Source organism: Aquila chrysaetos, chromosome 1, assembly GCF_900496995.4.
Source record: "Aquila chrysaetos chrysaetos chromosome 1, bAquChr1.4, whole genome shotgun sequence".
NCBI classification, from domain to species: Eukaryota; Metazoa; Chordata; class Aves; order Accipitriformes; family Accipitridae; genus Aquila; species Aquila chrysaetos.
The window spans coordinates 48,739,339-48,764,223 of NC_044004.1; the positions used below are offsets into that span (position 1 = coordinate 48,739,339).

A 24,885-nucleotide genomic window follows, 5' to 3' on the forward strand; every position below is an offset into this window, starting at 1 on the left:
TTAAATTCACTAGAAGAGCTAAAAAGCACATCTCTGACAGTCAAGACATAACATCCTAAGTTTTAAGGCTTTGGTATGAAGCATTAGGAAGATCACTGCTCAATAAAATTACTGTAATATGCTTTTTAATCACAGGAAGAAAAGGCATTTCTTTTCATCTTACTATTGGTCCCTGCAAAGTCAAAAACTGTAACTGAAAACTCCCTCAAAAAGTTTATCAGGCAAATTGCTCAAAAAATTTTGACATAAATGATTTAAATTTAGTCTAAGTGAAAGCCATCCAAACTAGGCTTTTAGTACTGGCTATTAAAGAAATAAATACCTCTTTTACCTACAATTTATAATTCTCATATTATGATACCATTACCAAACTAAAACTGCCTACCAAGTCTAGCTCAGGGCTCCACAAGTAGCGACTAGCAGGCTGAAACAACCTGACGAAACACCAGGAGTGACAGTGCTCCTGGATTTCATCTCAAAAGATGTAGCTGATAAACACAGGTAAACCTAAAAGCCTAGGTTCGGTGCTACCTCCCTCTCAGATACGACTACTGGAAAATCCCATGGACCAGAGCAGGAGCTCTTAGGACTCCTCACCCTTATTCTAAACCGTCAGATCTCCTTTCTCTATCCCTCTTCTCCTCTACTCCCCATTCCTAAATTTTAGCCAGCCTGGTCCCCTTAAATATTGGTGGAGTCCCTCTCTAGCATTTCTTACAGGGAAAGCAGAACCAAGGACTCTGATTCAAATTCTTTTGTGATTATGCTTCCTTCCACTATCTCAGGAAACCATCTGTATAGCTGACAGAATACTTTCTAACATTACTAGACATCAGAAAGCTTAGTCAGTGGTGTTTACACAGCTTGCTGAACATTCTTGGATGAAAGGTGCTATACATGAAAATCATTATCTGTCCAACTGTCCACACAACACTTAAAGTAACAAACACCAAACTGCTATTGAGGTGAAAGAAGAATATAGTTAAAAACAGTACTTCACAATCACTAGATAGAGTCCAAGCAGAAGAGCAGGACTTTTCCTTTTTTGTCTTTTTTCGCTTTTGTCTGGTACAGACCAAGTCAGTGTTCTTTGTTTCTTAAAGGTCACTCTCAAGATGTCTAAAAAATAACAGAATTAAGTGTTTCAGTTCAGGTGAAATCACCCTGCAAGTCAACAACTCTCCTCCTTTCTCCTTGCTGCTGGTTATGAAGGATTTATAATTTGTTCCTGCTTTTCCTCAGTTTTTCATTGAAAGAATATACAAAATAAGAAAGAAGGGTTATTTGCAATCACTCTCATAGTCACTACCTCTCCTGGAAGAGAAACAACACAGGAGAGCTGGGGGAATATGCCCAAGCTGGCAATCCTTGAAACAGAGGACTTTGTTGCTTAAAGGGTGCCTGTGTTTTCATCAGGAAAAGCCACACATGCTTAAAACCTCACTTGGTGTGCATCCCCACAATTGCCACCATTTTGTCAGAATAAAGCCACACAAGGTTACATCATACATAGACCCATGTCAGATGTGCGAAACCACATCTGATAGGCCTGCTCCATTCACGTAAGAGACAGCAGCCACAGAGATTTTCGCTCAAGGTCCAGTGAGAAAAAGTGGTGCAGTGCTGTACAAAAAGGGACCTCAGGTGCTCACTGCCCACAGCACTTACTCAGAGTATGGGAGGTTCAAGTTCTGGGTTCTTCTCTGCCTGTGTACACTCCAGCCCTCCCATAAGAGCGACCAAACTCCCATGGGGCATACTCAGCTTCTCACTGAAGCTGTTACACTTTGGAAAATAGCATTTGCAAAAATGGCCCAGTGAAACAGAGTGGGAGGAAAAAGCAAAGGGAGAAGGGGGTGGGAAATGAACATCAGGTGGTGTTATTAAGGATTCATCTAGGACAACAACAATCATCTTAGTTCTGGCTTCTGTTGCCAAGATTGCTTACACATCTATCTGATGAGTTCTAATTTAAGTCTTGTCTATGGAGCTGCCTGTTTGAAGACAATTAAGCAGTGGGCATTCCTTGTTCTGCTCTTCACAGCAAGTTCTGGCAGCCTGTACAACTGTGAGAAACAAGCATCATTAAGCTGATTTGGTTATTAGCACACCGCTAATTATTGTTTGGCAGTATTGTGCAACTTTTTTTTTTTTTTTTTTTTTTGCTAAGTCTCACTGAAGGAAATAAGAGAAAAGACTCTTCATAACCACTGCCTTAAAGTATTCCACATCAACAAGCAGCCTACTAGCATTTACCTCCCAAATCTGACCCTCTTCTGCATACACAGAGTTTATCTGTGCAGGTAATATGGAAATCTACCACACAACAGCAACTGAAAGAAGTGCCTGTATGAAGCAATCTTCAACAAATTAAAAAAATGACTATTTATGGGGTTGTTTAAGCACTCGGAAGCATGTCAGCAAACAGCTCTGATACCCTCTGACACTAATAATTTACATCACAGAGGCCAAAAACCTTGTTGCAGTCCTGTACCTGGCAAACAAAAGTGCTATTTATCACTGGATGCCCCAGATGATTCCAGAAATATGTTCCTTCCCATTGCTTCTCATTAGCAGCAGTTCTATGAATTGAAACAGATTTTTTTTTTTGGAAAATAAATGCTACAGGATGTTCTAAGAAGCTTAAGCTGTTCCCTTAGGAAACAAAGCCAGCACCCCCACCATCGTTCACGCAGACTGCCTAACCTGATTCTACACAGGAACGCACCTGTTTCATCACAAAGAGCTGTGATAACACAAACTGAAAGCTTGCCAGCTACCTTAAGACACAGATGTTCACATATTCTGGTAACTCAATTTCAATACTGGACATATTCAACTCAACTGAGGTACTGCAGATTTTTTACTTCTTTCATTCCATGAAGAATGGTGGTGAAAGGAAAAAACTGAAACCTTAATAAACCTAGCACTTTCAGACTTCAAACAAGGTTTATATACACAGCAGTTACTTTATGAAAGAAGAGGCACAGGTTAAGAATTTGGAGAGACAAGTATATGTTCATTAGCTTTGGATCTTACAAATAAGTGTTTCAAAATCCACCCAGCTTTCCTTTGTTCAAAAAGATATTTTTCTAGGGGATTGTCTATGCATGTATAAAATAAATAGTAAGTATAGATCTCCACTTTCAGGTATGTTACATAGTCTACTTGAATAATGAAAAAGGAGAAACTACTTCAATCATGAATCCTTAACTAACTATAGAAATGGTAGTTTGGTGCAACTGTGAAAATACCATCTTTCATTCATTAGAAAAAACAGACTTTAGAAGCAACTTAAATGCTGACCTACTAACCAGCCTTCAGAATTACAAAATCTTTAAAAATTACCTCAATGAATATTCCCAATTAGTTCTACATGATCATATTCTACCTTGCGGGGCGGGGGGGGGGGGGGGGGGCGGGGAGCGGGGTGCGGGGAGATGACCATGCACGGACCTTGCCTCTATAAACACAACTTCAAAAAAAACCCCAAAAAACCAAACCCCCACAAACAAAAATACCCTACATTAAATATATCTCTGCTACCACCGTAAAGACTACAACACAGAACGTGCACACTTCCATACAATTTTGAGTCCACTGAAAATAAAACATCAGTTCCTTAACTGCAAGGCAACACCTACCCACCCCTCCATTAATCAGGACTCTAGATTTGCTATGGAAGTTGAGAGATACAGGTTAAGCTCATGTAATTTAATTTTGAACATCTATGTAAATCCTCAATATATTCTTTCATAAGATACATAGAAGCCATGACAAAACATCTGAGCTCTAGTCTTCAAAATAACCTGTCCGAATTTTAAATGGATAATAAAAGTGGGATGAATATCCATAATGTAAGCAGCAACTCACAACATATGAACAGGCTACTTCCAACTGAGAAGGATACAGTGGTGACACTTAAGTGACTTGGGAGGAGAACAGAAGGATAAAAAAAAAAGAAAAAAATAAGAGTTTGCTCAAAATAATCAAACAGTAAGTCCTCCTAGAAAGTGAAGAGAATCCAATGACACTTACAAAGAACAAAATGTGAAGGGTTTTTTTGAACAAACATTTGGTAAACAATAGAAGCATAGATCACTTCACACTAGGTGACCGTTATGCAAATACTTAAAATATACACTCAAAACTAAGACAGCATAATTAAATCCCAGTATTTTGACTTTACCTCAAAAGTAAATTAAAAAATAAATCTTGCAGTAGTTGCAGTACAACCCAAATTCATACGAAATCAAATGTTAAAGACAGATTAATTTGAGGTTAGACTTGATAGTGCAGGATCAGAATTTAAGTTGGGTAGTTAATATACACCGTGAATAAAGAATTAAGATGCAGGACGTTAGCATTCTCACTGCAGTATCGTATTAAAAAGTTTTGAATTATATCTGAAAGTTGTAATTACCTACACAAGCACCTACACATTAAACAAGTTAGAAGTACAGCAGTATCTGTAAAAATCCTTTGCAGTAACATCAGATAACAAAGTGCTGAAGAGACCCTTCAAAACCGTTATATTGCACAGCTCCTCATAAACTGCAATGTTATAGCCAGACACTGATAAATTTTTTCCAGCTGAATAACATTCTTAATGTTTATTGCCAGTGAGATCTAATGGCATTACTTTTTACTAAGATGGTAAAACAGAGTAAGACACTGTTGCACGTAGGTGTAACCATGGACAGGAAAACAAAGACAAACGAGGAAAAGGAAAAAAGGCAGGAAGGGACAGTAGCATCAACAGAAAGATAAAGGGTCTCAAAGGAACAAAAAGGTGGACTTCCAGAACTTTCATTTTATCATTTTGCTAATGTCTGCAGGTCCCATTTCTACACCAAACATAAATACCTTTAAAAAAATAACAATTTCACTATGCACAGTGCAATGAAACTGAACACGACCAAGTCTTTGGGTGCTAGTCATGCTCAGGAAAAAAAAAAAAGTAACTTTAAAACTATTAAAAGATGATGTGAATATTTACCCATGCCAGTTCCAGCTGGTGCAATCTCTCTGGAGAAGATTTCTACAGCTTCTTTTTGCTTATGGTGTACAGCAAGCCAAATAACAGCTTCCCGAGGACCCTGCTTCAAAAAAAGTAGAAATTAGATTAGCTTAGATAGAAAACATCATCTAAACTTACCAAACTGAAAAATAACTGTAGCTCAGCATTCAAGTTAGATATAACAGAAATGTTTAGTGCTCATTGCTACAAACTACAATTTCCATTCAGTGACTCTTCATCCAGCATCACTATAATTTTCTGTTAATATTTCACAATCTTTTCTATTTTGCTACCATGAAGTCAACTACTGGATATTTCAGAGTGCTAGGACACTGTGCTGCTTCTCCAGCTTTCTCAAAGGATCAAGTACTATAACTAATAATACTTTATAAGAAACTAAATACTTGGCTTCACTCTCAGTGGAACTGGCAAACAAACTTTCCTCTTATTTTAAGTGCACTAAGAAAACTTTGGGGTCAAGTCAGAGAGCCAGGTGTACTTCCCTTAGCATCAAGTAGTAAGCAGATCTGCTCACAGAAAAGAATTCAAACCTAATCCTTGGGAGTTAAATGGGAGAATGGAACTTGTAAAAGCTAGCACATTTTCAGAGAAGAGAGCAGACACCCCTCTAAAGGTAAACCCAACCAGTACTCTGCTCCCTACCCTATAGTCAACTAACACACCTGTGCTTGCAGATAAGCACTCTCTCTCACTTATTTTAACTCTCTATAAATCTCTTTTCTGCCACTGAAAGATCTACCGCTGGAACCAATACACTGGCAAAAGCCTTAGAGTGAACATTAGGTCTCACTGAGGGCAAAGACTGTATTTATGTAAGAATTTGCATCCACCAGTAAGAACCACCTTTGGTCTACCTTTGAATCTCCAAAATGTGAAACCTGCTCAAAATAGAAGTCTGTCCCTAAGTGTCTCTTACTTGTCCCAAAGCACCAGCACAACCATTTCCATTGTACACATGAAATGGAAACACAGAAGGTCTCAAAATCTACTGGTCAGGAGTTTCTCCACACAGCACTACTCCAAGTATGGAGTTCTACAGCAAGGTATTTCTTCTCTCTGGTAGTCAGCTTTTTTTGTTAATGAGCACAAAGAAAGTTTCTAAAGGTTCTCTGGCAACCTTACATGAAATTCTTGGCTTACTTAAATCAATATAAAATTCAAAAGAGGAGGAGTTTGACTACAAGATGCTAGGGGATTTCTTCCAGTGTTTATGTCCTTTTTTTATGTCAACGGGAAAGGACGTATTTCATGAAAGCATGAAAAACGTACCAAAAGTTTGGGTGTTTGGGGTTTTTTTTTTTGTTATTCTACAGAGCTCAGAGGACTTTATAATTCTCTAAATGCCCTGTCTAAAGAATTCTTGTAGATTTGGTAGCTGTTCTACTAAAAATGTAGAAAAGTAAAGGAAAATCAAACATATAGCTACTTAGGATACTGAAGAAGACATTTTCCTGGAAGAAAGGAACAACTGGATTTTGGAAGAGCCAAGCCCTTCTGAATCTATTCCCGACGTTTGCTATACTAAGAAATAAATATACATGACTAAATAACTCATTTTTAGTTTATTCCAACTTTTTTCCTTACATATAATAATTTCCGAAGCATTTAATAGCTTCCCAATTGTGCATAAAATCATGAAGAGTATTTTAAAATAACATTTTTCATCCTAGGTAACACTTTTAAAAGATTTTGGCAAAAAGCCTATTTCTTTACCAATACAGAAACCAGTGACATTTCTGAAAGCATCAGAGATTAAATACTCAGCAGACAAGAAGGATACAGATACTGCTAGAATTCAACAGCCCCAACTTCAAAACACAGGGGTTGATGTGTAGAGCAGAGGGGACACGTTTTTTTGGTCAGATGAAAAGAACGGAGCAATGACTCCTTACAGGAGTCCTCCCTCCTGTGGGCTAAGGAACAGCATCCTCCTAGATAGCACCAAATTTTTTATGACCTAACACTGAAAAGACAGAGGAACCTTTCTTCATGCTAACAGCATCTTTCCCCTAATACACAGAACAGGATAGAAAAGATTTGAAGTTTTTATTATATGCATGCAGTTCTTAGATGAACTGAATTAAAGTTATCACCAAACAAAACCACGCCTAATCCTTCTTGCTGTATGTTTTGATGTTTATTCACTACCCAAAGTTGAATGGGTGTCACTGATTTCAAGAACTAGAAGTCACATCAAAAACAATTCTAAAATTACTTGAAGCAATTGTCAATTTACACAGCTGGCAGTGAAAAATGCTAGACTATTATGCCTAACAAAATATAAATTTAGTCATTAGAATTCTAGTAAATTTAACAGTATCATAACAAAACAAACTGTCTTTTTGCCCACCCAATTTTAAGACTTGATGAAACATTGTAAACTAAAAAAAAAAATTTTTTTTTCCTCTTCAAAATAACCTGAGAAACTACATGCTGGATCTGAACTCCTAAACTGCCCATCTTTTAACACATCTCCTAACTCTAGTGCTACTTATTTTAATTGCCCACGTTTCTGTAAAACTGCATTCTTTAAAGATTACATAAACCAGCAAACTGATTATCAGCTTCTGAAATACTGATATCCTGTATATTAGTATCATTTTCCCCATGTGTATACAGTACATTTTTCCCAAAAGCAATACTGTCGAACATGTCAACTTTCTAAAATCTCAAGTCAATTTCAGGAATTTAAATAACTTCAGCAATGTAGGAACATGGATGTATTTCCTAGTGGCAGCTGCTGAAACAGTGTTTATCATAAATGGTGTAATATGCTGCACCAAGCATTCTGGCTACTGTAAGAGTATCCCAAAGAGACTGTTATGTTAACAGACTACTAAATCCTCTATTCCAACTCAAATACATGACAAAACCCCAACATGAACAAGCTCACTTATGCCAGTTTATACCAAGAGAGGAAAACTTCCTGATGTTATAGCTGGTGATCAGCTAAAACCCAATAATGAAGGCCTTCTTGTTTTAGTGTGTTCAAATGTAAGTCCTACATATTCATGGAGTTGAAAGACGATTTTTCTCTACGTCCTATTCTAGTGCCATATCCACACACAGGTACTCCGAGGTACCGTAATGGTAAATCTAATTGCTCTCATCTTTAAGTATCCCTATGTAGACATACTCACAGGGAGACACACACACAGTTAATTTCTGTCTCCAAGCTCCCAGCCTGGAAAATACCTGCCACAATAATACCATGTAGGAAATCCTGTAAACTTGATGCACATTTTTATTAGTTTATCTCAATACCCATGTAAGCAAGCCCTAAAATAAAAGCTTAGCAGAGCCAAGGTAGGAGAGGTTATATTATTCCATCAGATCATGTATGACTGAAATGATAGAAATTTCCTTCTATGAACACAGAAACAGATGTCCTGATCAAGTTAATATAAAGAAACCAATCAGTTTTCCAATTTAAACATGTTTCACTAAATTGTTATAAAAATTGTTGCTACACAGAAAATATGCAGCCATACCACAAACTCAACAAATGTAGGGTTTTTTTGTTTGTTTTTAACATTCAGTGTTCCCAAAGCTACCAAGAGATGCATTAAATTGCTACAAATAATAATTAATAGCAAATATTCTTGCAGAAAACATACTTATACTTATTCACATTTGCTTCCTGGTTCTAAACTGTACCATGTCTTCAATATTCCATTTAAGTTCTAGGTTTACTTCCTTGCCCACAGATGCAATATACAATGGTCTACGAAAATAAGCTCAATCCTATTCTGGGTGGGTGAATCCAGTATTAAAACTGGATATATAAACTATTTTGAAGTCATTTATCTTGCAGTATCATAATTAAAAAGAATAGCAAAACAATAATATCCTTTATCAAGTCTTAACAATGTGTTGTAAATTGGTTAACAAAGGGTTAGTAGAAAACTAACAGACACAGCACATACAGTTTTTACATAGCAAACTCTTAATACCTGATGTACTATTAATAATACTGAATGTGTTTCATGTGAAAGGTATTTTCTAAACCACGAACTCACTGACGCTGTGACACTGTCATAACCCCTCCCTCCTCCCCAACAGAAAACCACAGAGCAGGAGATACCAAAAATTAAAGATCACTAGGGTTACTCAGTGCTGATTCAGGTCCCCTTCTTGCTCATGCTGGGCTGCTGCTGACAAAGCAAGCTTTCAGAAAGGCAAGCAACAACCATGTAAACAGGCAGGGAAGACTGAGAAAGCAACAGAGGCAAGCAGTTCTTGATTGCTCAAGGATACTTTGTGTTGCCAGGATCAGTCAACACTCCACACAACAGCTCAGACAACAGTATACAGGCCTACATAAGCCTGAGATATACAGTGATTTCACAGTTGCAAAGGCAAACCTTTGCACTCAGTTTGACAGACCTGTGTGAGAATTAGTCCAGCCACACCAGACATCTAGACTGAGCTCCAAATATTGTTCAACTTACCCTGTCTTGGTATTCATATGCATATTTGCTTCTCCTCTTTAAATTTAGACGGTAGAATCTTCAAAGCAAGAACTGTTTTCCTTGTGTGTTAATATACTGCCTAACATAACATGGCTCCGTTTTGAGCACTATTATTTGCATCCCAAATAACCGTGTCTAATTTTGTACAGGAAGACATGGTAGGAAAGAGTGTTTCAGAGACTACATTATTCCTACCTGAAGCCCCAACTGGCAGATGTTTTCCTCAGGATTCTATGACTTTGTATTTTAAATGGAAACACAAACCCTCCTCCCCACCCCTTTTTCTCAAGCTACTATGGCTGCTTTCCAGATGAAAACTCCTTTGGCTAGTTTCTTCTAAACTGTTGGAGGAACCAGGTGAAGGGAGAAGGCAATAGAGTGATTTCCTGTATTTCAGCCTCAGCTCTCTCATCCTATTTCAGGCATGTATGGGAAGCACATACAATGGAGATAATGCTCTATTTACTTTTAATGTAAGACCTGGGAGCTGAGGCTAGAAATACGGAAAATAATACAAATACTCAATTTCATTTGGAAAATTTATTTAAGGTACTGTAAGCAAGGCAAACTGAACAATAAGGAAGGAGAAACTGCTCTTTTTCAAAGCATTATTCATCCTATACAACAAGACAGAAAACTTCCTATGTAACAATTTAACTGAAGAATGTATTACAACGCATAATCACAAGGAGCTGGTACAAACAGAACACAGACAAGTTCAACATCCGGGACATCTGCTCCTGTGTTTCAAAATTTTAATTCTGCAACCTCAGTAACACACTTAACATTATAGGGTTTATGGTCCTAAAGGAAAAAGACCACATTATAAAGCTGGTTCCTCAGGAAGCAACTCTTGCTGCTATGCAGAATGAAATCGAAGCTCAAGCATTAAAATGAACAGCTGCAGATAAAACTTGCCCAATTTCTAAGAACACTTAATTTCTATAGTAAGAAGTTCGCTGTCTTTCTCCACATCACGTTCTTGTTTCCTACACATACAAACTGTCAGCTATTTTAAGTGTTGGCACTCCTAAGACCAAACTCAGAGCAGTTTTACCACGAGTACCTTAAAGAGTTTTGCAAGGCTGCCACTGACAAAGAAGAATCAGATGCTACTGTTTTGGAACAAATTAAACTGTCTAAATATTTAAAGTGCATGTAAGTGAGGACAAGATTTACAGTCTTCTTCCTTTAAAAAAGGCTTTCATATTCTAGATTAGGAAAACAAACCATGGATATCACAGCTGCAGTGGCTATGACCATCATTCACACTCTTACATATGAATTTATTAAGTCACAAAATATGATGCAGACTTATATAGTTGAAGATTGTTTCACAGATAGTACTCACAGACAGTTTTAAAGTTGTACAGGCAACACTAATTCTGCCATTTCCTGACTCTGCAATCTTTATAATGTGGTCTTTTAGTTACATCTAATGCAATTTAAGTCTACATCATAAGAACTTTTGTAAGAAGATATTTCTTTAGATGAACAACTTTAGAACAGACTACAACAACATTTTTGTAAGATTTCATATCAGTGCTTCTGGAAGATCCAATACTGCAAAGACCTTGTCAGTGTTAATTTTGTACACGAAGTAGTGACACTGAATTCTTTGCAAGATGATGGGGTGAAATTCCCAAGATGATAGTGACTTCCTTTAAAGTTGTAGAAAAGATAACAATATGGAGAGATTACAAGAGGTCAGTAAAAGTTTAAGAACACTCCACTGAATACTTACACCATCTATACTCCTTCTAGCATGAGGTCCATATGTATCTTCAGACCCTAAAACCTGTATGTTAACTGCACTGTAATCTTCATACCCAAGCTGACTGAAAATAAGGCGAGTCCTGCAACAAATGATTTTTTTTTTATTAGTAAACTGCCTCAAAATTATTATCTGAAGTAGCCCTGTGTGGTCCACAGGAGTTAGCTCTGTCATGTAAACTGTACTATGAATACTTTACACTAAACAAATATATCTGAATACTACAAATCAAGCGATTACTGACAAGGAAGTTATACCTCAGAATTTACCTCTAGGTTTCAAATTGAGTCTTTGTTTATTCAAATTATTTGAAAGATGACAGGCAAAGACAAATAAAAGTAAGAGCTGAAATCCATTTATCTTTAAAACAAAGACAGCTTGAAATGTAGTTACAGTATATGCAGTCTTCCTGTTTTTCATACTGGAAATTCAGTTCTTAACTCTGTTTCTGCTATAAGGCATTATGAACTACCAATAAATACATGGAACTACCTCATTACACCACAGGCACCAGTGAAGAGAAAACTAACTGAAGAAGGAACTTTTATTCAAACTTTAAAGGTATTTATTTGGGATTAATGAACATATGTCTCAAATGCCAAAAAGTAGATAAAGTTTTTCAAGAGCATGTTTCTTCATTACTCATGCCTTTCCAGCCTAGCACTGAAATTCCTCAAACTCTTTCTGTAGGGATGTTTCCACCAAAAGCACATTATGTCAAGAGTGCCAAGTTTGTCCAATCACAATTAATAATGGGGATGAACATTACCTTCTTTTTATACACCATGAAAACACACACTGCTTTAAGAGAGCCAGGAATTAATACTGGTTTTTGACAAATACCAAATTTGGATTAAAAAGACTGTTTGCAACAACTCTTGGAAAACAGCCCAACTCTCAACTGCTAAAACTGAAAATGACTGCTATAGTTTTAAATAAATAATCATATGAAGTCCAAAAAACAAACAAAAAAAAACCCCAAACAAAAAAAAATCACAGTAAAAAAAGGTTAGAATAAAGTTTTAAAATAATCCAACTGTTAAAAATAGTCCAACTTAATAACATGTTGCAGATTGGAAAAATAAGTTAAATTCTGAAGCACCTAACTGGTTTCCCCAATAATCTTGGTCTGGCACCCTTCTAGCTGTGTAGAAAGATTTTATCAGTTGAAACATTGGAATTACGTCAGGATGTGAAAAACATTTTGCATCAGTGGAACATTTTGAAGATACTGTTAATATATTATCTTTATAGTAAATATTAGCATGCTACCTGAAAAATTATGCAGTGTACAGGACTTCAATACAAAATGTAATTTTTGATGACCACAGAAAGACAGATACTTGATTTAAGGTATCTAAATTTGCAAACCATGTCTGTAATAAGTTATTTTATCTACAAACATTATAGTTAGATACACTAGAGTTCAAAATACATTCTGTGGGTAATTTTTAGCCCTTTCATGTGTCTTGGTAATGCAACAGAGAACCATTAAAAACAAAAGAACACCAAAGGCTACTCCAAAGAGACTTCTTCACACACATACTGCCAAATCTCTTCTGCTTTCAAAAACTAATATAGAAATAAAGGACAAGCATGCAAGAAAGAAGTGAAAGAAGTTGTATTACAAGCTGCCAAAGCTGCTCAGTGTCTTAGGCTGCCAACTAATCTGACCTGTACAACTGAAGCACCTTAAGTTTGTGCACCTTATTCTGTACTTGCTGCCATTAGACTACCAGGCAGAATTTGATCTAGAATAGACTGAAAGATCATGTCCTTACAACATTCTCTTGCAACAGGAACTGGCAGGAAGACTGAAGTCAGAGCTTCCTAAAGAGAGGTAGTTGCTGGTAGAGCATTCTCTGACAGTGATCAGAATAGCTTATTCTATTCTGGGTTGACATACACAAATCTTTCGAATATGCTGAATAAGCAATTCCACACATTAAGCTGTTTTAAGACTGTGAGATGGAAAATATATTGATGGGCAATACTCTATATTGTGATTTTTAATGCACAGAACAAGCCACAGCTGCTCCAGGCATGCCTCATGGGCTAGAGGCCACTTACCAAGGCAGTTAACCAGCCTTTGGCTATTTCCCATCAGCTCTCTTCTGAGGATTACTCAGGACAGCACTGCAAGCAGGCTGAATTAATTTCCTAGTGGTCACAGAGGCAGCAGCACCACAAGCTGCTTCAATTGGACAAAAGAATCACGTAGTCTGGTCTGAAATAACGTCCAAGAGCAAACATGAAAGGGAAAATACACCATCCTACTTCCTTTCCAAAATAATCACCTAGCTTCCAGAAAGATTGCTTTTCGGAGACTTCCGAGTCCCTGAGTTTTTGCATTTAACAACTCTTGAAGGGTTTTTTCTTCACTAATTTTGTCAGTAGCTCTTGCACACATACACTTTTAGCATTTGCACCACTCTGAAGAAAGGGATTCCATAGCTTAACTACACATCTCGTATCAGCCCACTCTCATCTGCTATGTCTCTTGAGGGAAGTAACACAGCTCCTCCTTCATCACAGTGCTGTTCATGGGCACAGGAGCAGTAAGTCTCTAAGTCCACAGTAAACCTTGCACTTCTGACAGGTGTCTATCCTAGTGTACTTGCTGCATGGGTCTATAGTAGGAAGAGGGGGGGAAGTTATGTATAAAACATGGCACAGAGACAGATCTCATAACCAGAAAGATTGGGGCTATTGGAGTAAATGCTCAGAGATGTCCATGAGGATATGGAATTATGTTTAAGAGAAATCCTTCCTCACCCAAATATCCTGGCATGACAATATGACTGAAAGCTTATCAGTCTGTCTTACAATTGTAAAATTTTCTAGCAAACAAAATCATTAGTCACATTTTACAAGGTACTAACATAATTTTGTTTAAAACACAAACTTGGTAAACTGCCTACATTTCATTGCACTGTCATTTGTTGATAAAAATAAGTTATGTGAAAATCAGTGAAAACTAGTTTCACATGGGTTTCTCTCTGGCACTTAATAAATTTTCATCTGAATCATAGCTTCTCCCTCATTAATTTGGGTTTCTCTCCACTATCCAGCCATTTATTTTCAAGAATATTTGAGACCTTTCTCACTCTGTCAAATGTAACTGAAGTGTAGTTATATGTTGAAAAGAGGTTTCCTAAACAGGCTACTTATGTTTCAAAATGTCCTCCCAATTGGAAGATTATAATCTTCTAGGGTTCTTACAAGGTTAATATGGTTGCCATCATATGTCACAGTTCTATTTTCATAATCTCTGAAAGAAAAAGCCAAAACCCCCTCCTCCAAGACTCAAATACTAACCTTTGCAGAATACTTTCCGCAGTGCGTTTTCCTTTTTGTACTGCCTTTGGACCTCCCACTGGACAGACAGCAGTAGCTCTGAAGCCATCAACGTAAGTAGCATTTACCTAATGATAAAGGGATTATGAAATTACACAGGATTCAATACTGATATGCTATAAACACTCTCTGACAATCATCATCCATGCATTGAGCAGAAGCGGAATAGCAAGAAACCATCATCATCACAAAAATGTACTCTATTATTTAAAACTCAAAATTCTATTAGAGGAAGATTCAAATCTGCTAAACTGTGAAACTCTGAATCACTTCTCATTGTCATCCTTAAATTCTCCTGTACTTATCTGCTTTGGTACATAGGACACATTCTGATGTTGAAAAGCTGAATAATCTACCACAGTGAAATAGATCAGACATAAGTTTCCCAGGAGTATTAAAGTAAATGTGGAAAAATATCAAATACACATACATGCACACACAAAAGAATACGCTATACATTGCAAACATTTAACTAATAAGCATTTTACTAGACTTCCAGTGCTATACCTGCTTTACTTTCACTGTATTAGAGCTCTGTTATGACCATAATGCATGGCCATAAATGGTAGAAAAGCTTTACTAGATGTATCTAAACTAAGTGTAATGAGCATTTTCAACATTTGTTACGTAACAGAAAAACAAAAACAAATTGAAGAACCTGGTAGGCATTCAGCGTAACTCTACAACCAGAAATATTTTTCCTACAGTAATTTTTCAAACACTTTACCCAGTCTACTTTTAAATGTCCCCCAAAACAGTGTTTCAGCTAGTTCTTTTGAAAAAGCTATTTCACAGGTAATGTATTTCTCCTTATTTTCCCAAAAACTTATATCTCACTTTCTTCTATCATTGTTTTACTTCACCTGTAAGGCAGCAATTAAATAATTTTCCTCTACACTTACTGTAAAGTTACTGAAAGATGTAACACACCCTTAAAATATTTCTAGCTTGTTTATAACAAGCCCATTCAGTCACTTCCTAGCCAAGCTGAATATAGTAAGTTAATTTCCTAAAAATTAGTTCTGAAACAGGTGTGCAAAGCATATGTCCATTTATCACTGACAGCCAATTAAACAGTTTCAAAAAAATAGAAATACTTCACAGGAAGTCTAATTTACATACTTGAGATTATCATTGCACTGTTTAATATACAAAACCTAAGATATATTAAAAAAAATTCCAAAATACAATACATTTCAAATTTCCTACTTAAAACATAATAATAAATAAATAAGAAATAAATTAAAACTTATTTTTATTTTACTGTTATGTAAAAAACAGTCATTCTGTTTTCTTTATTCTATTCCATGGTTCATCAACTGAAAATCTCAAATCTCTTATTTCCTTTAGATATACAGAAGTATGGAAATGTAAAGTCAAGAACAAAAACTGCAGGAGGACAAGGCCGCTGAACAGAACACTCACTGAAAATTGCTAAGAAGCAAAACATGTTCTGCTTCAAACTGCACACTCCGACCAAGGAAGAAGTATTTCCTGCTTCGTACATTCACTGCCTTCTGTATTTGCCCATATCAAATTCCACTATTTACTACAGGAATAATAAGAGCCTTAGCATAGCTATCATTTGATTGATGGAATCTCATGCTTTGTACAAACGTATACTCTTCATTCTATGTCGTTTTTAGGAATTACTTCTAAATTGACTTCTCCATCGGTTATACAATGACACTGTAAGACTGATTTTTAAAACTAAACATCTGTTAGAAATGTGCTTATAATTTATGTTTTAAGACTTTTTTGTTGTTGTTTCAAACACAATAAAAATGTATTTTCATATTAAAAAGACACAGTTATTCCCAGATGCAGATAATGCAGACACAGATCACTCAGAGAAAGGAAATGTGTTGTTCCAGCATTATGTGACTAGAACTCTTGAACTAATAATTAAAATTCTGAGGAAATGCAAAAAGCTGACAAGACAATATTGTACTGAAATTGTAGGCCACCTATCAAAAAAAAAAAAAATCAATGCTACGTTTTATTAGGCGAAAGTTTAGAAAAATTAATGTTCAGATTACATTCCCACAATACTTCTAAAATATCAAACCCCTTTTTCATAAAGCTGATACAAACATGATTACTAGAAAGCTGCCAGAAGTGAAAAACTAAAGGCATGAGAAAAGTGACCTGTGGTATACTACTGAATTCTAAAAATGCTTTGTCAGTATGCTTTAATTATGGAGCCTTTAGAGAGCTCTTCTACTCTTACTCTACAACTCACCAAAACCAAACCTGCTTTGGTGATACTATTATTTATCTCTGAAATACTGTGTTTTTTTAAAAACTGAAACTGTCTTATATAAAACTGGTTTTAAAAGTGTCAGAAATATTTAAAAAATGCAGTAAGAAGTTTCAAAGAAAAATTATGCTCAGACATACATTATATTATTTAAACAGAAATATTAGCACAATTCCCTGCTTAGGTTAACTCACTTTTGATATGGCTGTGATAAGCAGTTAATTTCTGATCTCGATCTTGTTTCTGTAAATGTCAGTTTTGCCACTAGTTTAAAAAAGAAAAGGATCCAGCCCTACTGGTACTTCACCAGAACTGTATTACCTTAGCATCCATTCAGGGAACAGAGACCCCTAGAAGACTATGGTAACAAACAGAAAACTTCACAATTTTAGTAGAAGTGCAGGTTTCTTTCAACAGAATATTTCAGGAGACTGTTAGTCTCATTCTTAGTTGCTCTCTTGACAGATGTAGTTACTCATTACTTACCTTTTGAAAACTACTTGGCAGATAAATTTCACGATGAAATAGAAGAAAATTAACATGTCAGTATAAAAATCAACAAGTATAAAGGTGTTTAGTGGGCTAAGATGTTTGAAAAAGTATTGTTATTACTATAGAACCACCATCCCAGCCTTTTCTGGAGGTTTGTGGATAAGCCTGTTACACAAATTAACATGTTTTTATGCATCTAATAAGGTTTGTCTTTTTTTCTTTTCCCCCTCTTTCTTTTACTCTTGAGGCAGGGAGGATGAGAATTTTAGAGTGGTAACATTTTTTGGCAGAAAAAAAATTAGTACTTTCTCCAAAATATAAAATGTTGTAAATCAGAAATACCTTACATGCCACAGAAAGAGATAATACCTTATAAAACGTTGAAGGAGGTGATCCTTTTGCTCCATGAACTTTCACTGCCCCACCATCAAAACCTATAGTGGTTAAAAATCAGTATTTAAGCTTCTTCAATATAACTTCAAAGACATTCTTTTGTGATACATATTAATCAAATGCTCTTAATTAAAAAGAAAATCATTGATAGCTGTACTGCCACGAAACCTTTCACAAAACAGTCCTCCCTGCCTTAGAAACACAAACAGCAAATCGGTGACTAAATTTTTTACTTCAATGAGCATTTGAACAGAATACTTGAAATGTTTATTCATGTACTTAAAAAATACTTAGAAAGCAGCCTTATAACTTCAGACCCAATAGTTATTTTCCACTTAACAGCCAGTTATTGCACAAACACACAGAGCATACAATTTACTGTAGTTGGCTGGAGTGGACTGCAGTCCTTCACTTGGTAAAGAAACAAAACAAGCAAGATGAGAAACCAGTGAGAGCTTATTTGCTGATAGCTTAGTAAGTGAAGGGATAACTTAACTTTAGCCTTCCCATCAATACAGAAACAGAACAGTCTGAATGTATGTTCCAGGGCAACTACCATGTTCAGTATTAGGAATGTTAATGCCAAAAGAAACTAGAGAAAATTGCTGTCATGGTATCAGGTTCAAGCTTGAACTGGAGAAAATCAATAGGTGCAACTCCTTGAAAATTAGCTGTCCAGGATCAGACAGACAGAATTATATTGTAGCTCACCTGTACCTAACCAGTGCTTGCAAATATTTAGGAAGCAGCTCAAAGCCTTACACAAATAGTCTGAAGAGATCAAATCAGAACATATCTGAAAAAGTGAACATGACTAGAAGAAATTTTACGTGTCACTCAAATAACACCATCACTCTCTCTGCAAGATTGACACAAGGTTGATTTAACTCTCTCAATACAGAACAATATCCCTACAGTCAGGGTAAAGATCTGGAAGTTCCATGTTTCAGGTGAAGGAGAAATACAGAGAAAAAACCCCGTAAAAAAAAAAAAGCATAGCATCCATTGACAAAAAGAAAACAGAAGCACCTCACAGTTCAAACACTGCAAGTAATTCAACAGGACAATAAAATCAGCAATGTAAACAGCAAAAATAGATAGCTTGCCTGTTTTTACTGGTGTACGTGTCAAAGCACTTCAAACTAAAAATATTTAAGAAATCTGCCCATTTTCCATCTGTTATATTTCTAAGAAGGCTAACTGAAAGTTCATGTGAAAGTTCATTTTAAGTTCAAACATGTCATATCGGGTCATTTGCAAGCTAAAAGTTCATAGGAAGGTTAGGGTTTCTTTTTTTTTTTTTTTTTTTTTAAAAAAAAGACTGGTGGCTAAGAGCAGCAAGCTGGCCTTATCAGACTGCCATTTGGTTATGTTGCATGAGCAGAAGGTTCACTGTACAATTTTAAAGTACTTCTATTATTGAAGCAAAATATTTTTCAAGCTACAGTTTTGAGTTTTATCACAGTAAGTTTTTAATTTGAGATTTCAATTGTTCTAAGTTTTATAAAGACACTCGGCATATTGTCACAGATAAGTTCCATTAGAATGAAAAAGGATATATAATACAGATGCAGTAAAAAACAAACTTCAAATGACTGTAGGTGAACATTTTTTTCAAGCTGTCTTATCCAACCTACAGATCTTCAAATCTATTAAGCCTGGGTTTTTTTGGTTTGTTTTGCTTTTAAAACTAAATTCAGAACATACGTTATATTCATCTTTAGTTTCTGAGAGTTTCGAGGATAGCAAATGGACTTTTTCAAACAGAGATTCTCTGGTGGAAATCCTGCACCTAAGCGTGCTTCTACCACTTCAGACGGTCCACTTAAATGTCTAAGAAAAACACCATTACCAAGTAGCGCTTTGAAAGACACAGCTTTCCATTGTTACTAACATTTCAAATGCCATATGAGAAAACATGTATAAAACATACATATTTTTTTTGAGCAAAGAAACTGAGCTGCAGTTTAAAAAAATACTGAAATCATAGTGGAGCTGTCTCAGTGTTGCTCACACAGACAATGTAGTTTAAAGACTTGGTAGGTGCAAGGCATGCATTAAAAAGTAAAGCAAAAGAAGCAGTGATCAAAGATTTAAATTAGTCAGGCAGCAAGATAAATAAGAGTACGGTTAAAATTTCTAAAGGAATTAGAAAAAGAAATTAGAAAAGTCCTTGAAAAAAAAAATCAGTTTAATGCAGTATCACACTAAGGAACTGATTTAACAAGAAATATGCAAAGAAAACATGGAAATTAAAGTAACTGCTTTAGTTTGATAACCCAGTTCATTGACACAGATCTCAACACATAAGAGGACTAACCTGGAATTTCAGTGATGGAAACTTTGGAAAAGTCACATGTGACATCTGGTAAAAGATAGCGCTGAGGATTGCCCAATTCATACACCAACTGTTCAGCTACAGTGCCAAAGGAGATTAGTCCCCCTGTGTCTGGTGGTTTGGAAAGAATAAAGTCTCCTTCAGAGGAACATTCTACAATGGGAAAGCCTATGTTGTGCCTAGAATATGAAAAACATTGGAAAAACCCTTTAAATACAAAGGGAAAGTGAAAAGAAAAACGAGTGACAACATATCAGAATTTTATGGTAATGACTAATTAAATAAAACTGATCAACAGTTATATCTGGTTGTTTCTGCAGAAATATACTTAAGAAAAAGCACTGAACAAACTGCTCAACCAAAATAATAAGAGGACGCATTCTATTGCCTGGCAAAGGAGTGCAGATATAACAACAAATACCAACAGTAAACAGATAGAAGTGGGGAAAGGAATGGAGAAGGACACTAATGGAAATGGTTAAAGTAAAAAGAAGCCGAAAGAATTAGAGGACTATGATTAAAGAGGTAAATTCAGAAGAAAAACCATGATGGCTAATTCTAGCCTAGTTTGGCTACAGCAGCACACACAGCATGAAGGTGAAGACATCCTGCACTATGGATTTGTAAAAAGGCAGCCAAAGCAGGAAGAACAGACTGTGCTGGAAGCCTCACAGATGAAGGGAAGTAGGAAACAGGAATAATCACACCCATTAAGGACTTTTTCACATGTTAATAATAAACCATACACAGAAAAGTTATAATCAGAAAACAAAGATATATGAAAGTTAAGATCTTCAGCCCAGAACAATAATAAAAGACAGAATGACCAGAAAATTATGAGGCATAGCAAAAAGAAAAGCAGTAAACCAGAAAATTATAGACATGTTTGTAAATGAAAATATTCCTCCTCCTCACATTCTCACAAGAGTAATACATAGAAAGCGATCAAATATGTCATAGTAAGAGGCACATGCTGGTCATTACAGTAGCAGAGCAGAATTTTCAGGGTTATGTGGATGACATCTAGATATCTGCATTCCCAGTTAAAAGGCTTTTATTTTATTTACAGAGAATTTGAGCAAAAGCAATGACTTAAAAACACCCATAAATTTAAAAAGTACCTGAAAATTAAAATAAAGCCTTAATATTCTTCTAAAAAGGCTACCTGGCTCACTCCCCTTTCACAGGAAGTTGGAAATTTGTGGAAGTGTCCCAGAGATGCAAAAAGAACACAGAAAGAGGTGTTACGGAGATACAGCCCCTTGCAAAAGCAAAACTGTTCTAAGAAGGTCCTAATACGAAAGGTGGTGAACATCACCATTCTCATTAAAGTCAACGACCTTCAGGTCCTTCGTACATACTTAGAATCAGTCCATCACCAAAATTAATTATTTTTGGGTCCTAGTGGTAACAATATGCTGAACATACAACCAAATTGGTTATCAGCAAGGTTAGATGAACATAGTTTGTATAACATAAATCCACAAAGTTTTGAAGGAAGTAAGCAAAAAACCAGTGAACTCTTCAGTGACATTTGTAAAAGTTCATGGGAGTTTGAACAGATTCCTTATCAGTGGGAAGCTTCAAACATAGCCCCATTATTTAAAAAAAAGGATTATGAGACAAGCTTTGTAAGCAGAGATCAGCAGCTTTAATACTGATAGTGTACAAAACTTGGAAAGTATGGTAGCTGGAGGACACCTAGAAAAGCCCACGTCAAATCAGTAAAGATTATACTTCATTAGACTGGTCTTCGAAACTATCTAAACCACTAAACCGGTAAAGGGAAACAAAAAACCCCACCTTGGTGAATACGAAGAATTTCATGGAATCAGCAATTTTTTATACAAGTTATTCTAGGTTTGGGGTTTGTTGGTTTTTTTTGAGGGGAAGAGGAGGGAGAAGAGATGCTGGCAAGAAGTGTGTAACATTCAGCATTTTAAAGTGTGACATAGAAAAAACCAACACCTCAAAAACCTCTCAATTCTTGCTCTTGAACATTAATGTAGGGTAACAGACTAGCATATGTAATTATCCCAATTTTACAAGTAAGGACACACATACAGGAGGCATCATGATTTGCCCAGCGTTACACAGCTGGATCAGTGACTGAACAAGGCTATAATTAAGGAGCTTTTACCCTCTTGGTGCCATACTTGTGTGCTTTGATCCTACCACCTATCTGTCCTTCTTGTCTGAAGGCAACAGCACCAGGTGCCTTGCAAGCAGGCTCAACACAGCTTATTTGAATCACCTACCCAAAAGTGAAATCACTTCCATCAAGACAGATTACCCAGTGCAGTCTATGCCACTGCAGTGACAACTGGTATCCATGCTGCAGCCCACTTTGATCTAAGTCATCAGCACATGCAACTCTTAAGATACATTCCTGCACCTTCTCCCCAGTGATCTTTGTTTTGAAGACGTAAACTGTAGATACTCAACTTTCTACTCTGAACCACTGAGTTCACTAACATCAATTAAACTTCAGTTTGCCCAAGCTCCACTCTGAAAAGACCTGAACCATTAAAAAACAAAACCCAACAACAATATAGTGAGGCACAGAGAAATTTCACCCCTAAAATGGTTAAAATCTGGCGAACACTGAAGTCATTAAAAGCAGACCAATCATTAAAGACAGCAGATAAACAGTATCAGTATAAACAACACTATTATTCAGGTCCCTCAGTATGTAAACGGAAGGACAGACTCTGATCTTTCTGTTATCTTAGGGCCATCAAAGTCAGAGGATCTTTATGGAGGAATTTTTTATGCTGCCAGAGTAGCTTGGAAGGAGACCATATAGGTACGAATGTACTTTCTGGAACAGCTTCTAAATAGCCTCTAAGGTTGAGACATATTTGTTATATAAAAAAAAGACACTTAGTTCTTACCACTTGCGGTAAAGTGTTGACCCAAAGCTTGTAAGAAAATTGTATGAAGGAGAAAAGACATTCTAACAGACAAAAAAAGTCCAAACAACAAAAGAAAACAAAACATCCCCCCACCCCCCAAAAAAAACAAAACAAAGAGGAAAACCAAAGTCTTCCTAGGAAAGGCATGCTGACACAGGACACTAGCATGTCCTAGCACAGTAAGAATGTTTAGCTATATTTAAACCATTCAGAAATCCATGACCCAGAAGGACAATGAAAAGAACATCACAATCAGTGACTTACTCTTTGGTCATCTCTTTCATTGTTACTCTGTTTCAACAGTTAGTGAAAGTATCAAGGAAGACTTTTTGCCTTTTCTGAGATAAGCGTGAGGATGTTTCCTCCTCAAGGTATACCACCACCCAGTCAACTCTCCTGAATGCTCAGTTAGTTGCAGCAGATGTGTGTTCTCTCAGGTCACATCAGCTCTGAAAGCTCCCTCACTTTTTAACAATTCAAAACATAGCGACGCAATGAATTTAGCAAAAAGCCCCTGGATTCCATCTCTATTCTAACTGGATGACTGGGAAAACACATACATCCTATACTGCCTCGTAGCAGATGCCAGTAATAACCTAAATTAACATATGCATGCTTAAGAGAAAAATGTATTTTGTATATTGCTAAAAGACATTACTTCAAATTAATTTTCAGCTTGGAAACAAACTGGACTAAGTCACTCCTATGACATGATTCAGTCAAGTGACAGCTACTTAAACCTGGTGTTAGAGCTCCCTAGCAGCAATAGCTACCTGGATGGGGTATTCTAGCACATACCACAGGTACTATGATCACACCACCCCCTTGATCAGCACTTCCACTGCAAGAAGTAACTCTTTGCCTGATTCACTAGTAGGTTTTGCTGAATGACTACACACCGTATGACACACACCCTGTAACATGCCAGCTGTATGCTGGCCACAACCCACAGCCAAGTTGTAATTTTGTAGTGTAGCAGGGGAGTTAAACCATGGAACTATGAATCTAAACTTCAGCAGCAACTACAGTCATGGCATCCAAAGTGGCATAGTGGCCAAGTGGCACCCTTCAATAATAAAAGAATAGCATCAGTTTAGTGATAAAATACCTTAGCAGGATGGGGCAATATCAAGCAATGTAAGCAATTCTGAAAGGAAACTATTAAAATGAATTCTAATTAAATAATATGATCATGTAATTAATAAAATACAACATGAGAGATAAATATGAAAGTACTACTTTTAAAACTTTTTTGAGCAGTTCTTTTAACACAGAGTTAAAATACAGAAGTAATATACATCAGCTCGTGAAAGGAGCTGACTACCACCATTCTTTTATCCAAAATATCTGTTTTGGGTTGCATGTTTGGTATTTAACAATTAAATACATTTATGCATTAGTGAACCAGAGCACTGAATAAATCCAAGCTAAGATTAAACCTCAGAAACCCCCTCCAAGTTGGGGCTAGGTGAGGAGTTAACAGTTAAAGCAAGTCCCCAGTGACTACTGCACAGGGGTAACAAAGTCCCAAAACTGGTTTTGCTGCTGAAGCCACCTTCTCATCAACCACCTACAGCTGCTGTCCTACTCTAATAGGAATCAGGGCTCTGAAATCAAGTCTCCTGTCAGTTCTCTGCCTTCCAATGACTTACTCTTGGATTAATTTTTTCCATGTAAAATGCCAGGTTTCTTCAGTTTTGGCTCTCAGAAATGTTACAGTTTATGGGCATGTCACAGGTGATAAAATGAACTGTCTAAGCAGAGATCTCCTCTCAGTCTTCTCTGGGACAATGCACTATTCAACCTCATGTAGCTATAAAGATAGCCTTCCTTCTTGTTTTGC

General features: G+C 36.4%; 1 protein-coding gene across 8 annotated transcripts in view; it reads right to left on the bottom strand.

Annotated features, from left to right (window-relative positions):
- LOC115343267 overlaps positions 1 to 24,885 on the bottom strand; it is a 67,071-nt gene that overhangs the window by 26,462 nt on the left and 15,724 nt on the right. For 7 of the 8 annotated variants that reach the window (XM_030019306.2, XM_030019073.2, XM_030019438.2 and 4 more), the window contains exons 9-13: positions 20,110 to 20,306; positions 17,766 to 17,830; positions 14,606 to 14,712; positions 11,258 to 11,369; positions 5,000 to 5,102 (exon numbers count right to left, since the gene is read on the bottom strand). In XM_030019306.2, coding sequence (XP_029875166.1) covers positions 5,000 to 5,102; positions 11,258 to 11,369; positions 14,606 to 14,712; positions 17,766 to 17,830; positions 20,110 to 20,306 — 584 coding nt within the window. The remainder of the gene's footprint in view (positions 1 to 4,999; positions 5,103 to 11,257; positions 11,370 to 14,605; positions 14,713 to 17,765; positions 17,831 to 20,109; positions 20,307 to 24,885) is intronic. The other variant, XM_030019392.2, reaches the window with a different exon arrangement.